General features: G+C 44.8%; 2 protein-coding genes across 3 annotated transcripts in view; both read left to right on the forward strand.

The window, feature by feature from the left end:
- LOC140307756 (cytochrome P450 2J6-like) overlaps nucleotides 1-4,776 on the forward strand; it is a 17,868-nt gene extending 13,092 nt beyond the window's left edge. Inside the window, exons 7-11 of one of the 2 annotated variants that reach the window (XM_072386748.1) lie at nucleotides 1-91; nucleotides 409-494; nucleotides 3,925-4,026; nucleotides 4,095-4,236; nucleotides 4,319-4,776. The exon at nucleotides 1-91 is cut by the window's left edge and continues 48 nt beyond it. In XM_072386748.1, coding sequence (XP_072242849.1) covers nucleotides 1-91; nucleotides 409-494; nucleotides 3,925-4,026; nucleotides 4,095-4,236; nucleotides 4,319-4,506 — 609 coding nt within the window. In that variant the 3' untranslated portion in view covers nucleotides 4,507-4,776. The remainder of the gene's footprint in view (nucleotides 92-408; nucleotides 495-3,924; nucleotides 4,027-4,094; nucleotides 4,237-4,318) is intronic. The other variant, XM_072386749.1, reaches the window with a different exon arrangement.
- Nucleotides 4,777-7,352: 2,576 nt separating this feature from the next.
- Nucleotides 7,353-12,500, forward strand: part of LOC140307757 (cytochrome P450 2J6-like) — a 12,071-nt gene continuing 6,923 nt past the window's right edge. Inside the window, exons 1-2 of the mRNA XM_072386750.1 lie at nucleotides 7,353-7,560; nucleotides 10,765-10,927. Of these exons, the coding sequence (XP_072242851.1) occupies nucleotides 7,399-7,560; nucleotides 10,765-10,927 (325 nt within the window). The 5' untranslated portion in view covers nucleotides 7,353-7,398. The remainder of the gene's footprint in view (nucleotides 7,561-10,764; nucleotides 10,928-12,500) is intronic.

Here is a 12,500-nt window from a genome sequence, read left to right on the forward strand (position 1 = left end):
TGTCTGGACCTCCACTTTGCTGGGACCGACACCACCTCCAACACTCTGCTGACTGGGTTTCTTTACCTGATTAACTTCCCACACATACAAGGTGTGTCTATCCATTTGAATAGAAGCTTTTTGTTTTGTGGTTTTCCATCTAAAGTCTGAGATTAGCATTCAGTGTTTATCTCTGTCAGACTCCATGGAAAAAGTTTAGCTGAAAGCAGCTTCATTTCTCCTGTAAATCGGGTTACTTGGCTCCATATTTTGTTTTCTATGTACTGGAACATTTGTCTGTTTGTAATAATCATCCAGGGGCAGCAGAGGGATCAGTTCAGCAGGAATGGGTGTTTCTGATCATCTTATTGCTATCATTAAGTGTTATAGTAACATACTTAATCATAAAATGCTGCTTCTCTCCCTCAGAACGATGTCAGCAGGAGATCGATCAGGTGCTGGAGGGGAAGGATCAGCCCACCTATGAGGACAGACACGACATGCCTTACATGCAGGTACGGTGTGTTATCAGATGTTCCTCCTTTTAATTTAAATTCTATTCAACATCATGTCATTCACAGAGGAACTGGGGATCCAGGGGGATGTTTCTGTATTTATCAGACGCTTTTATCCAAAGCGACTTACAAATGAAGATATAACAGCTTTATAAAAAGCTAACAATAAGCTACATAGAAGGAACCCAGGAGTCCGACTCTGTCAGAGGGGACAGAGTAGAGATAGGGTGCAGGCATAGAAGGAAGTGCAGAAAGATAAAGTGCAGAGATAGAGGGGGTAGGGAAGTACAAGGTAAGTGCTGGGATAGGAGATGCTCTCTGAAGAGCTGGGTTTTCAGGAGCTTCTTGAAGATAGACAGGGACGCCCCTGTTCTGGTAGCGCTCGGTAGGTCATTCCACCATCGTGGGACGACACATGAACAGAGTTTGGATTGTCTTAGGCGTGGTGGAGGAGCTGCTAGACGACAATCCTGGGACCAACGGAGGGACCCAGTTGGGACAGAAGCCTTTGCAAGAGCATTCAAGTAGATGGAGCCGTTCCATTAAGCTCTTTGTAGCTAACATCAGGGACTTGGACCTGATGCAGGCGGCTAAGGGCAGCCAGAGGAGCTCAATGAACAGAGGGGGGGCGTGTTCTTTTAGGCTGATCCAAGACCAGACGCACCGCCGCGTTCTGGACCTGGATCTGCAGAGGTTTCACAGGCTGGAGACCAGTTAGGAAACCAGTTAGGAAACCAGTTAGGAAACCAGTTAGGAGACCAGTTAGGAGACCAGTTAGGAGAGCAGTTAGGAAACCAGTTAGGAAACCAGTTAGGAGACCAGTTAGGAGACCAGTTAGGAGACCAGTTAGGACACCAGTTAGGAGACCAGTTAGGAGACCAGTTAGGAGAACAGTTAGGAGACCAGTTAGGAGACCAGTTAGGAAACCAGTTAGGAAACCAGTTAGGAGACCAGTTAGGAAACCAGTTAGGAGACCAGTTAGGAGACCAGTTAGGAAACCAGTTAGGAGAGCAGTTAGGAGACCAGTTAGGAAACCAGTTAGGAAACCAGTTAGGAGACCAGTTAGGAGACCAGTTAGGAAACCAGTTAGGAAACCAGTTAGGAGACCAGTTAGGAGACCAGTTAGGAAACCAGTTAGGTGACCAGTTAGGAAACCAGTTAGGAGACCAGTTAGGAGAGCAGTTAGGAAACCAGTTAGGAGAGCAGTTAGGAGACCAGTTAGGAAACCAGTTAGGAGACCAGTTAGGAAACCAGTTAGGAAACCAGTTAGGAGAGCAGTTAGGAAACCAGTTAGGAGACCAGTTAGGAGACCAGTTAGGAGACCAGTTAGGAAACCAGTTAGGTGACCAGTTAGGAAACCAGTTAGGAGACCAGTTAGGAGAGCAGTTAGGTGACCAGTTAGGAAACCAGTTAGGAGACCAGTTAGGAGACCAGTTAGGAGACCAGTTAGGAAACCAGTTAGGTGACCAGTTAGGAAACCAGTTAGGAGACCAGTTAGGAGAGCAGTTAGGAAACCAGTTAGGAGAGCAGTTAGGAGACCAGTTAGGAAACCAGTTAGGAGACCAGTTAGGAAACCAGTTAGGAAACCAGTTAGGAGAGCAGTTAGGAAACCAGTTAGGAGACCAGTTAGGAGACCAGTTAGGAGAGCAGTTAGGAGACCAGTTAGGAAACCAGTTAGGAAACCAGTTAGGAGACCAGTTAGGAGAGCAGTTAGGAAACCAGTTAGGAGAGCAGTTAGGAGACCAGTTAGGAAACCAGTTAGGAGAGCAGTTAGGAGACCAGTTAGGAAACCAGTTAGGAGACCAGTTAGGAAACCAGTTAGGAGACCAGTTAGGAGAGCAGTTAGGAAACCAGTTAGGAGAGCAGTTAGGAGACCAGTTAGGAAACCAGTTAGGAGACCAGTTAGGAAACCAGTTAGGAAACCAGTTAGGAGAGCAGTTAGGAAACCAGTTAGGAGACCAGTTAGGAGACCAGTTAGGAGAGCAGTTAGGAGACCAGTTAGGAAACCAGTTAGGAAACCAGTTAGGAGACCAGTTAGGAGAGCAGTTAGGAAACCAGTTAGGAGACCAGTTAGGAGACCAGTTAGGAAACCAGTTAGGAGACCAGTTAGGAGAGCAGTTAGGAGACCAGTTAGGAAACCAGTTAGGAGACCAGTTAGGAAACCAGTTAGGAGAGCAGTTAGGAAACCAGTTAGGAGACCAGTTAGGAGACCAGTTAGGAGAGCAGTTAGGAGACCAGTTAGGAAACCAGTTAGGAGACCAGTTAGGAAACCAGTTAGGAGACCAGTTAGGAAACCAGTTAGGAGAGCAGTTAGGAGATCAGTTAGGAAACCAGTTAGGAGACCAGTTAGGAGAGCAGTTAGGAAACCAGTTAGGAGACCAGTTAGGAAACCAGTTAGGAGAGCAGTTAGGAGACCAGTTAGGAAACCAGTTAGGAGACCAGTTAGGAGAGCAGTTAGGAGACCAGTTAGGAAACCAGTTAGGAGACCAGTTAGGAGACCAGTTAGGAGAGCAGTTAGGAGAGCAGTTAGGAAACCAGTTAGGAGACCAGTTAGGAAACCAGTTAGGAAACCAGTTAGGAGACCAGTTAGGAAACCAGTTAGGAAACCAGTTAGGAGACCAGTTAGGAGAGCAGTTAGGAGACCAGTTAGGAAACCAGTTAGGAAACCAGTTAGGAGAGCGTTGCTGTAGTGAAGGTGGGAGATGACCATGGCCTGCAGCAGGAGCTGGGGGGCATGTTGGGTCAGGTATGGTCTGATCTTTCTTATGTTTAGTAATGCAAAGCGGCTGAACGAGTAACCGAGGTAACGTGATCTTTGAAGGTTAGTTGGTCATCAATCAGGACACCCAAGTTTCTAGCAACCTTTGATGGAGCAAGAGATTCAGTTTGGATGCAGATGCTGTGGTGTATGGTTGGTTTGGCTGGAAAGACAAGCAGTTCAGTTTTTGGGAGGTTAAGTTGGAGGTGATGGGCTTTCATCCCTGTTGATATGTCAGAGAGACAGTCTGAGATTCAGCTGAGACCGTGTGGTCGTCAGGTGGGAATGACAGATAGAGCTGGGTATCATCAGCATAACATTGGTATGAGAAGCCATGTGATCGGATGATCTGTCCCAGTGAGTTGGTGAATATGGCAAAGAGAAGAGGTCCCAGTACTGAACCTTGGGGGACCCCCGTGGCGAGGCCCATGCTAGAGAGTATGGACAAAAGGATGCTGTGGTTGAGTGTCAAATGCAGCCGATAAGTCGAGCAGGATAAGTGGACTTGGCTGTCGCTCTGGCTTCTTTTAAGGCTTCTGTCACAGCTAACAGAGCCGTTTCGGTTCTTGAAGCCGCTGCTTTGTTGATCCATTGTTCTTGTGCCCAAGAAAAGAGAGCTCTGCATCATCTTCCTTCAGCTCAGAGTCATTTGAGTAATTTCTCTTCATCCAGGCTGTGATCCATGAGGTGCAGAGGGTTGCCAACACGGTTCCTCTCAGTGTCTTTCACTGCACCACTAAAGACACGGAGCTCATGGGATATTCCCTTCCTAAGGTGAGAGGCAGCTGGTTAAACTGGTTCTGGTGTGAGGAACATTCTCTCTGATCTTCTGATGTGTTCAGGGCACCATGATCATCCAGAACCTGGACTCAGTGCTGAAGGAGGAGGGACAGTGGAAGTTCCCCCATGAATTCAACCCTGAAAACTTCCTGAATGAGCGGGGAGAGTTCATAAAACCAGAGGCCTTCATGCCTTTCTCTGCAGGTGCATAAATAACGTCCCACTCGAGCTGCCGCGTACAGAAAGGATGAGTCGTATCAAGCTGGACTCTTGTTGTGTGTCTCAGGTCCTCGGATGTGTCTGGGAGAGGGCCTGGCTCGCATGGAGCTTTTCCTCATCATGGTGACTCTGCTGAGGAGGTTTAAGTTCACCTGGCCTGAGGATGCTGGAGAACCGGACTTCACTCCAGTCTTTGGGGTCACTCTGACTCCGAAACCTTATCGCATGAAGGTCCAGCTGAGGGCCGAGCAGTGAGGCTGTGCAGAAACATGAAGGTCCAGCTGAGGGCCGAGCAGTGAGGCTGTGCAGAAACATGAAGGTCCAGCTGAGGGCCGAGCAGTGAGGCTGTGCAGAAACATGAAGGTCCAGCTGAGGGCCGAGCAGTGAGGCTGTGCAGAAACGGGTTCATTCAAATAAAATCAACTAAAACTCTTTTCATGCACTCTGGTATCTGACTTCCATGATTTCTGGGTCTCCATAGAAAAAGACATGCAAAGAAACCTTTAAAACACTGAAACCATGGAGAACAGGGCCTCAAAATAAGGTGTTATGTCTCTGTAAACAGCTCTATGTCCAACATCTGCTCAATCAAATGACTTTTATGGACTTTTTTTGTTCACATTCAGAGGATGTGAAGAAGAAAAGGTGGAAACCGTCTCAGAGGGTTCAGGCTGTGTTGGAGAATAAAGGAGCTCAGACCAGAGATTCACTTTAAAGCTGCTGAGAACTGATAAAAAAAACTCTTTCTGCCTCAGATTCTGTTTTTACATTTATAAATATATAATATATTATATATATTCCAATAAATTCCTGCACCTATGTCCTGTTTTCTTGGGAATAAAGATTTCCTGTAAGAATTCGAAGAAATGATGGATGGCTCCAGACTTTTGGACAGTCATGAAGTTCAATATGAAAGATTTCTTTCCTCTTACATGACTTACTTCCTTCACTGCTTTACCTTCGTCACATACTATAAATACTTTAAATAATAAATACATACTTTAAAATTCACCTCATTCCTAATTTGGCATTTACTGCAATCAGCAAGCTCTTTATTCTTTAAAAGTGCTGGATTCCGATTGAATCTACAAGGTTGAATGTGCACGGATGTGTTCGGTTAATCCAGGTTGATCAATCTAATAAACCTTGCTATCTCCCGAAAAAGCAGAAATACAGAGTCAGGACACGTCAAAAGGCCAGTTCAGTGAATGCAAAGCAGAACAGAGACTTCATTAACAAACATGTCACAGTTAAAGTTAAGCCTGAGTCCCAGTCAGGGCTCCAAGCCAGCTGAGCCATGCAGAGCCCAGAGGAAGCATAGCATGTCCAGGCCTGCTTTCAGACAAAAGAGACGAAGAATGGAGGCAGAGCTTCGGCCCGAAGGGAACTGTGGGAGGGCAGAAAGAAAGGACAAGCAGCAGGTTTGAGCAAGAAACTGGTTTCACTGCAAAAATGCCTCCTCTGTGTTTTAAAGGGGACGCATTAAACAAGTAAATCCTCACTTGATTTTACACCTCAGCCTTTATGACATCTGTTCTTGCTAAAGAACTGGGCTTAAACCTGTGAAGTCTAGTTAAATGGTTTATTTTGCTGTTCTTCTATGTGTAACAATCAAAATCTGTCATCAACACATCTGCAGAGCCTCAGAAAGACGAGGTCAGACAGCCTGAAGGTCTTTCTTAGGACATTTGAAGGGAGCAGCAGCAGTCAGTGATGACGACTCGTAAGGAGGAGCTCGAGCAAGTTCTAAGAGAAGCTCGTTGGTTTGTCTGATAAAAGCATGTTAAACTGCAGCAGAAGGGGGTTCAGTTTATGTGGAGGCACAACAGTGTCCTTGAAAATGATCAGAAAATGACCAGAAAATGGTCAGAAAATGACCAGAAAATTATCAGAAAATGGTCAGAAAATGACCAAAAAATGACCAGAAAATGACCAGAAAACGACCAGAAAATGACAAGAGAGGATCAGAAAATGACCAGAAAATGATTAGAAAATGATCAGAAAATGATTAGAAAATTATCAGAAAATGACCAGAAAATCCCCAGAAAATTATCAGAAAACGACCAGAAAATGATCAGAAAACGATCACAAAATGACCACAAAATGACCTGAAAATGACCAGAAAATGATCAGAAAATGATCAGAAAATCACCAGAAAATGATCAGAAAATCACCAGAAAATGATCAGAAAATCCCCAGAAAATGATCAGAAAATGACCAGAAAATCCCCAGAAAAAGATCAGAAAATCCCCAGAAAATGATCAGAAAATCCCCAGAAAATGATCAGAAAATCCCCAAAAAATGATCAGAAAATGACCAGAAAATTATCAGAAAATGACCAGAAAATGATCAGAAAATGACCATTAAAATGACCAGAAAATCACCACAAAATGATCAGAAAATGACCATTAAAATGACCAGAAAATGACCATTAAAATGACCAGAAAATGATCAGAAAATGACCAGAAAACGATCAGAAAACGATCAGAAAATGACCAGAAAATGACCAGAAAATGACCAGAAATGACCAGAAAATGACCAGAAAATGACCAGAAAATGACCAGAAATGACCAGAAAATCACCAGAAAATCACCAGAAAATGATCAGAAAATCACCAGAAAATCACCAGAAAATCACCAGAAAATCACCAGAAAATCACCAGAAAATTACCAGAAAATTATCAGAAAATCACCAGAAAATCACCAGAAAATGACCAAATAAGTAACTTTCTTTCCATGCTTTCCACCAGTCGTCCACTCACTGAATGAGAGGAAGTTGGAGAGTCTCACCTCCTGCAGTATTAAGATGAAGACAGTTGTTCTTTCATGACAAAAACTTACAAAACCATCAGTTTTCAGGGAAACAGGTGATATTGGGGGGTTGGGAACAGCCGGTTGGCTTCATTCAATCATTCCCCATCAGCTGGTAGAAAAGTGAGGTGTTTTTTTGGCTGCAGCTTTTCTTTATTCTTCACTGCTAACACTTACAGCTGGTTAGAAACACCACCTCACTTTGCATGAACTGTCCTCTCAGGGTTGGGGGGGGGGCAAAGTCCACAGCCAGAGGAGGCGGAGCTAACAGCTGAGCAGAGCCTTCCTTTCACTGCCAGTCAGCCAGTGTCTCCAGTTCAGCTGAATCCTCGCAGCCATGTTTGTGACAGCAGTCCTGTTATGGCTCTGTGTTTGGTTCATCATCCTCCAGTTTAAATGTCGGAGGCCCAAGAGCTTCCCCCCAGGACCCCCCGTCCTGCCCTTTCTGGGGAACCTCCTGGACTTCAGCCCAGGGAACCCCTTGAAAGACTTTGAGAAGGTAAGAAATGCAGCACTGTGTTCCGTTGCTCTTTCAATGCTTTTAATGGTCGATGCGCAGATGCAGTTTATTCAAATGGTGAAACACAAACTCAGAGTAACAGTTACAGGAGCTGTGCTGTTATCCTTCTACAGCATGAATGACTCTGTGCTCCACAGCTGTGTCGCTCCTGTCTGTGCATGTGATTGCATAATATGTCGGTGTAGAGTTCATGCACAGTGGACACAGTTTCTGCCGCTTCACAACCAATTAAACAACACAAACCTCTTTGCACCGTACATTTTTAAAGCTCTTCTTTATGTGCCCAACGCAGACCTTTCAAGGCATTCAATGAAAGCGTCTCCAAAGCTCTGGAAATAACCTCAGCACGGACAGACAAGATGCTTTTACTAAAGCAGTCTCTGTCCACATGCAGATTAGTGATGTGTCGTTCGCGAACGATTCGTTCCATATGAACGAATCTTTTATATGACTCGGGAGTAACGAGTCGTCTCAGTGAGTGATTAATTCAGATAGATAAAAGCTGTTCCTGCGAAACAGCTGTGAGAATGCTTTTTAAGTTGAATGGATTAGTTGAACATGCTCAAATAGCTGAATCTAGTGGAAATTTAGCAGAAATCAAGTGAATAATAGTTAAAATGGCTTCAGTGTAATATACAGCAGGGAGTGGAAGAGTGATGTCATCAGTGATGTCATCAGTGACAGGAATGTTTGTAATCAACTGCTGCTTAACAGCTCTCTCCCCGTGTAACCTGCAGATAAGGCTTTTTTGGATACTATGACCTCCTGTGAGAAAACCGGAAGAGCGAGGAAAATAATCTGAAGACCGTAAGAAGCAGAAGGCTTGGAGGAACGCGGCAATGTAGTTTTTATTTCAATGGAGTGAAAAAAATTTAAACGGCAGCGAGTTGAACACAGTTGAACCTCTCTCTGGCGTTCCACCAAATTTACATTGGAGTTAGTGAGAGAAATTGAAAGGTTTCTCTCGCTTCAAGGCTCATAGCTGAAATTCTGTAAATGTGAGCTATTTAGTAGTTACATCAGCTGAAAGAGGCCAAGTGTACCTACATTTTAAGGTATAATTTGTTTGTCTGAGTTAAACAGCATGAAAGTTAGAGGAATTTGTTTGAATAGCAGAAAAAGTTAAAATGATCAGTGTGCCACTCTAATCTTCTCATTCATAAAAATCAAGAAGGAGCATAAATGTTCATGTTTTTTAAACTGTCATATTTCAAAAGTGGCTTAATATTTGAAAAAGCTGAATCATTTGGTAATAGCTGAATGTCTTGTGAACATTTTAAAGTTTGAATGGTGTCTCCAGCTGAATGTATGTTGAACTAGTTGGGTTGGAAAGAGGAGGAAGTTTTTGAAGAGCTGAAAGAAATTATATAATCTGATAAGTTTTGATTCGTTCACAACTCAACTGCTGGCGGCTAAAAACTCTGTGAGATCGTATCCTAGCAACAGGATGTCAATAAATGATGTGGAAAGGAAGCTCAAAGAAGGTCTTTACAGCTCAAAGACAAAGCAAGGCAAGTGTGACATTTGGAGAAGTTTCTCAATTGTCTGTGAATGAACGAAATGACGTTCGCGAACGATTCGTTCGTTATGAACTAATCTTTTATATGACTCGGGAGTAACGAGTTGTCTTTTACGAGTCAAATTAATTCATTTCCATGCAGTACCCTCTCTCGCCACATGGTGGTGCAGCTGCATAAACTCAGTCAGCAGGACAGGAAACAGTTTTGATTCGTTCGTATCCTAGCAACAGGATGTCAATAAATGATGTGGAAGTTTCTCAATTGTCTGTGAATGAACGAAATGATTCGTTCAAAGATTCGTTCAATTTACTGTTCGAGAGTAAATTATCCGATTCAGCCAAAAGACTCAAAGTTCCCAACACTGCTGCAGATCCAACTGTCCCGGCAGAACTCAGGTGGCCTCGTGAAAGTGTCTGGCTGCCCTTCAAAGTGCAGAAGAAGAAGAAGCAGCTCATTCATATGCAGCAGCTCTGCCCTCAACATACTAAACCTGAGCTCACCAGCTAAATATTGAAATCAAATCCTGTCCGGCTGGTGCCCATTTTTCCACTTCATTTTTTTTTATCTCATCCTAAAAGGGAAATATTCGTTTTTGGTGTCAAAATAAAAAAAATCACCAGCTAATTTTTCATTATTTGACTTTTTATTTCCAGTTTTAAATCAAATCCTGTCCGGCTGGTGCCGTTTTTCCACTTTATCTTTTTTTAATCTCATCCTAAAAGGGAAATATTCGTTTTTGGTGTCAAAATAAACAAAATAAGCAGCTAATTTTTCATTATTTGACTTTTTATTTCCAGTTTTAAATCAAATCCTGTCCGGCTGGTGCCGTTTTTCCACTTCATCTTTTTTTTAGATGGAAAGAACGTCAAAGGTAGAAACTAGGATGATGTTTAATTACATTTTGGGGGTTGAAAACAGAAGGAAAACATGATCACTCAGGAATATTCATTCATTCATTCGTTGATTGATTGATTGATTGATTGATTGATTAAAGAATGTAAACTATGAATGATTTTTGATTTCCAATTTTAAATGGAAAGAACGAATGATACACGGATTGGAAAATGTTGCTTTTTCAGTATTTATTCACGGTCTGTGACTTTTTTTTGCTTGGAAGCCGGAAGCTGTCCTGTCCGCGCGCATCACGCGCGCACGCAGCATCAGTGGAGAGCCGCTCAGTGGCGTTGGGGAGTGGATGGGGACAGTTTTGAGCTCTTTGCTGGATGGCAGCGACATGTCAGCGGACAGTGAAGCAGACTTTTCTGTGTCAGCCGCTGCTCAGCCGCACATTTCTCAGAAAAACCCGCCAAACTGGTCCCAGAAAGCGGCGGAAATGTCCCCATTAGTTCGTTTTCCCTGATAAATTCAGCACACTCTGCAACGTCAACGCTTCATCCAAATGAAATGCGCGCGACAGGTAAGGCAACGTGTTGTGTTTTAGGACAGCTTCCGGGTCACAGACCATAAATAAATACTGAAAATCGAACTTTTTCATCTTGAATCATTTTGAGAGTAAAAAACGAGTTTCTCCTTTTATTTTCGGGAATCGGCTCGTTTTCCCGATTTTTGTAGAATCGGTCGGCCGTCATATACGCGGACTGACGTCACCTGGACGTACGATCCATGCGTTTAAACTCTGATGTGACGCCTTGTTCTCTTCCAGTTTGGCAAAGCTTTCGGAGACATCTACAGCGTGTTCATTGGGCCCAAACCAGCTGTGGTCATCAACGGGCTGAAGGCCATCAAGGAGGCGATTGTGATCAAAGGAACCGACTTCGCAGGAAGACCCCAAGACCTTATGGTTAATGACGTCACCCAGAGAAGAGGTAGAAACTCCGGATGATGTTTTATTACATTTTGGGGGTTGAAAACAGGAGGAGAACATGATCACTCAGGAATATTCATTGATCGATTGATTGATTAAGCATGTAAAGTATGAATGATTCATAGTTGAACAAGAATCTTCCAAAGGGTTTCACGTGGCTTTTAAGTCACTTCCTGTTTCTGGATTGTCACTGAGGACCGACTCTGTTGTTGCTGTTGGACTTTCCTTCATGAAAGTAAGCTCTGGCTGCATTGTTCTGAGGTCATTACCGCCTCCACAGTCAGATCCAAGTCTTCATGATGGTCGGAACCATCAACATAAAGCATTTCTGACAGGTTTAATGACACCAAGAGAGTCGAAGCACACAGCACTAAACTTCAGGCTTCATCAGGGAAGTCATGACAGAAAGATGATATTAAATCGTGAAGGATTGCAGCGTGAAGACGATCCGTAACGATCTGTCAAACTGCAGATCGTTGGATCGTCTCGGGCACATTCTATAAATTGCAGTTCTATGCCGGTGCACCGGCGCACCAGACGTGTGACGTCATCAACCTGACCGACCAATCACAGCGAATTACGGGCAGTGACGCGCTTTCTTACCCGCCTCCTTGTTTGTGTGTAGCTGCATGGAGAGCCGTGGCTGAAAGCCAATCAGAGGAGCTGGTCGCTAAAAAATAATTCCACCTCCATTATATGGAATTGGTTTGGATTTTCTGCAACTGATCAAATGTAATTTGCGAAGTTTGCACAGAAACTGTTCACATGTCGGGTGGCAATAGGACAAACCTGTTCAATCACTTGAAGAGGAAGCATCCAAACAGTATGCTGAGAGCCAAACAGCGAGGGGCCCGGCGGCACCGGCACCGCAGGGGAGGCAGCGGCTAGCGTAAGCAGCGGCTAGCGTAAGCAGCAGCTAGCGTAAGCAGCAGAGCAGCTAGCGTAAGCAGCAGAGCAGCTAGTGTAAGCAGCAGCTAGTGTTAGCAGCGGCTAGCGTAGGCAGCAGCTAGCGTAGGCAGCAGCTAGCGTAGGCAGCTAGCGTGAGCTGCAGCGGCAGCTAGCGTAGGCAGCAGCTAGAGTAAGCGGCAGCTAGCGTGAGCGGCAGCTAGAGTAAGCGGCAGCTAGCGTAAGCGGCAGCTAGCGTAAGCGGCAGCTAGCGTAAGCGGCAGCTAGCGTAGGCAACAGCTAGCGTAGGCAACAGCTAGCGTAGGCAACAGCTAGCGTAGGCAACAGCTAGCGTAGGCAGCAGCTAGAGTAAGCGGCAGCTAGCGTAGGCAGCAGCTAGCGTAGGCAGCTAGAGTAAGCGGCAGCTAGAGTAAGCGGCAGCTAGCGTGAGCGCCAGCTAGCGTAGGCAGCAGCTAGAGTAAGCGGCAGCTAGCGTAGGCAGCAGCTAAAGTAAGCGCCAGCTAGCGTAGGCAGCAGCTAGCGTAAGCGACAGCTAGCGTAGGCAGCAGCTAGCGTAGGCAGCAGCTAGAGTAAGCGGCAGCTAGCATAGGCAGCAGCTAGCGTAGGCAGCAGCTAGCGTAGGCAGCTAGCGTGAGCGGCAGCTAGAGTAGGCAGCAGCTAGCGTAGGC

This window comes from Leuresthes tenuis, unplaced genomic scaffold, assembly GCF_036924035.1.
Source record: "Leuresthes tenuis unplaced genomic scaffold, fLeuTen1.0.hap1 SCAF_5, whole genome shotgun sequence".
Taxonomy (NCBI): domain Eukaryota; kingdom Metazoa; phylum Chordata; class Actinopteri; order Atheriniformes; family Atherinopsidae; genus Leuresthes; species Leuresthes tenuis.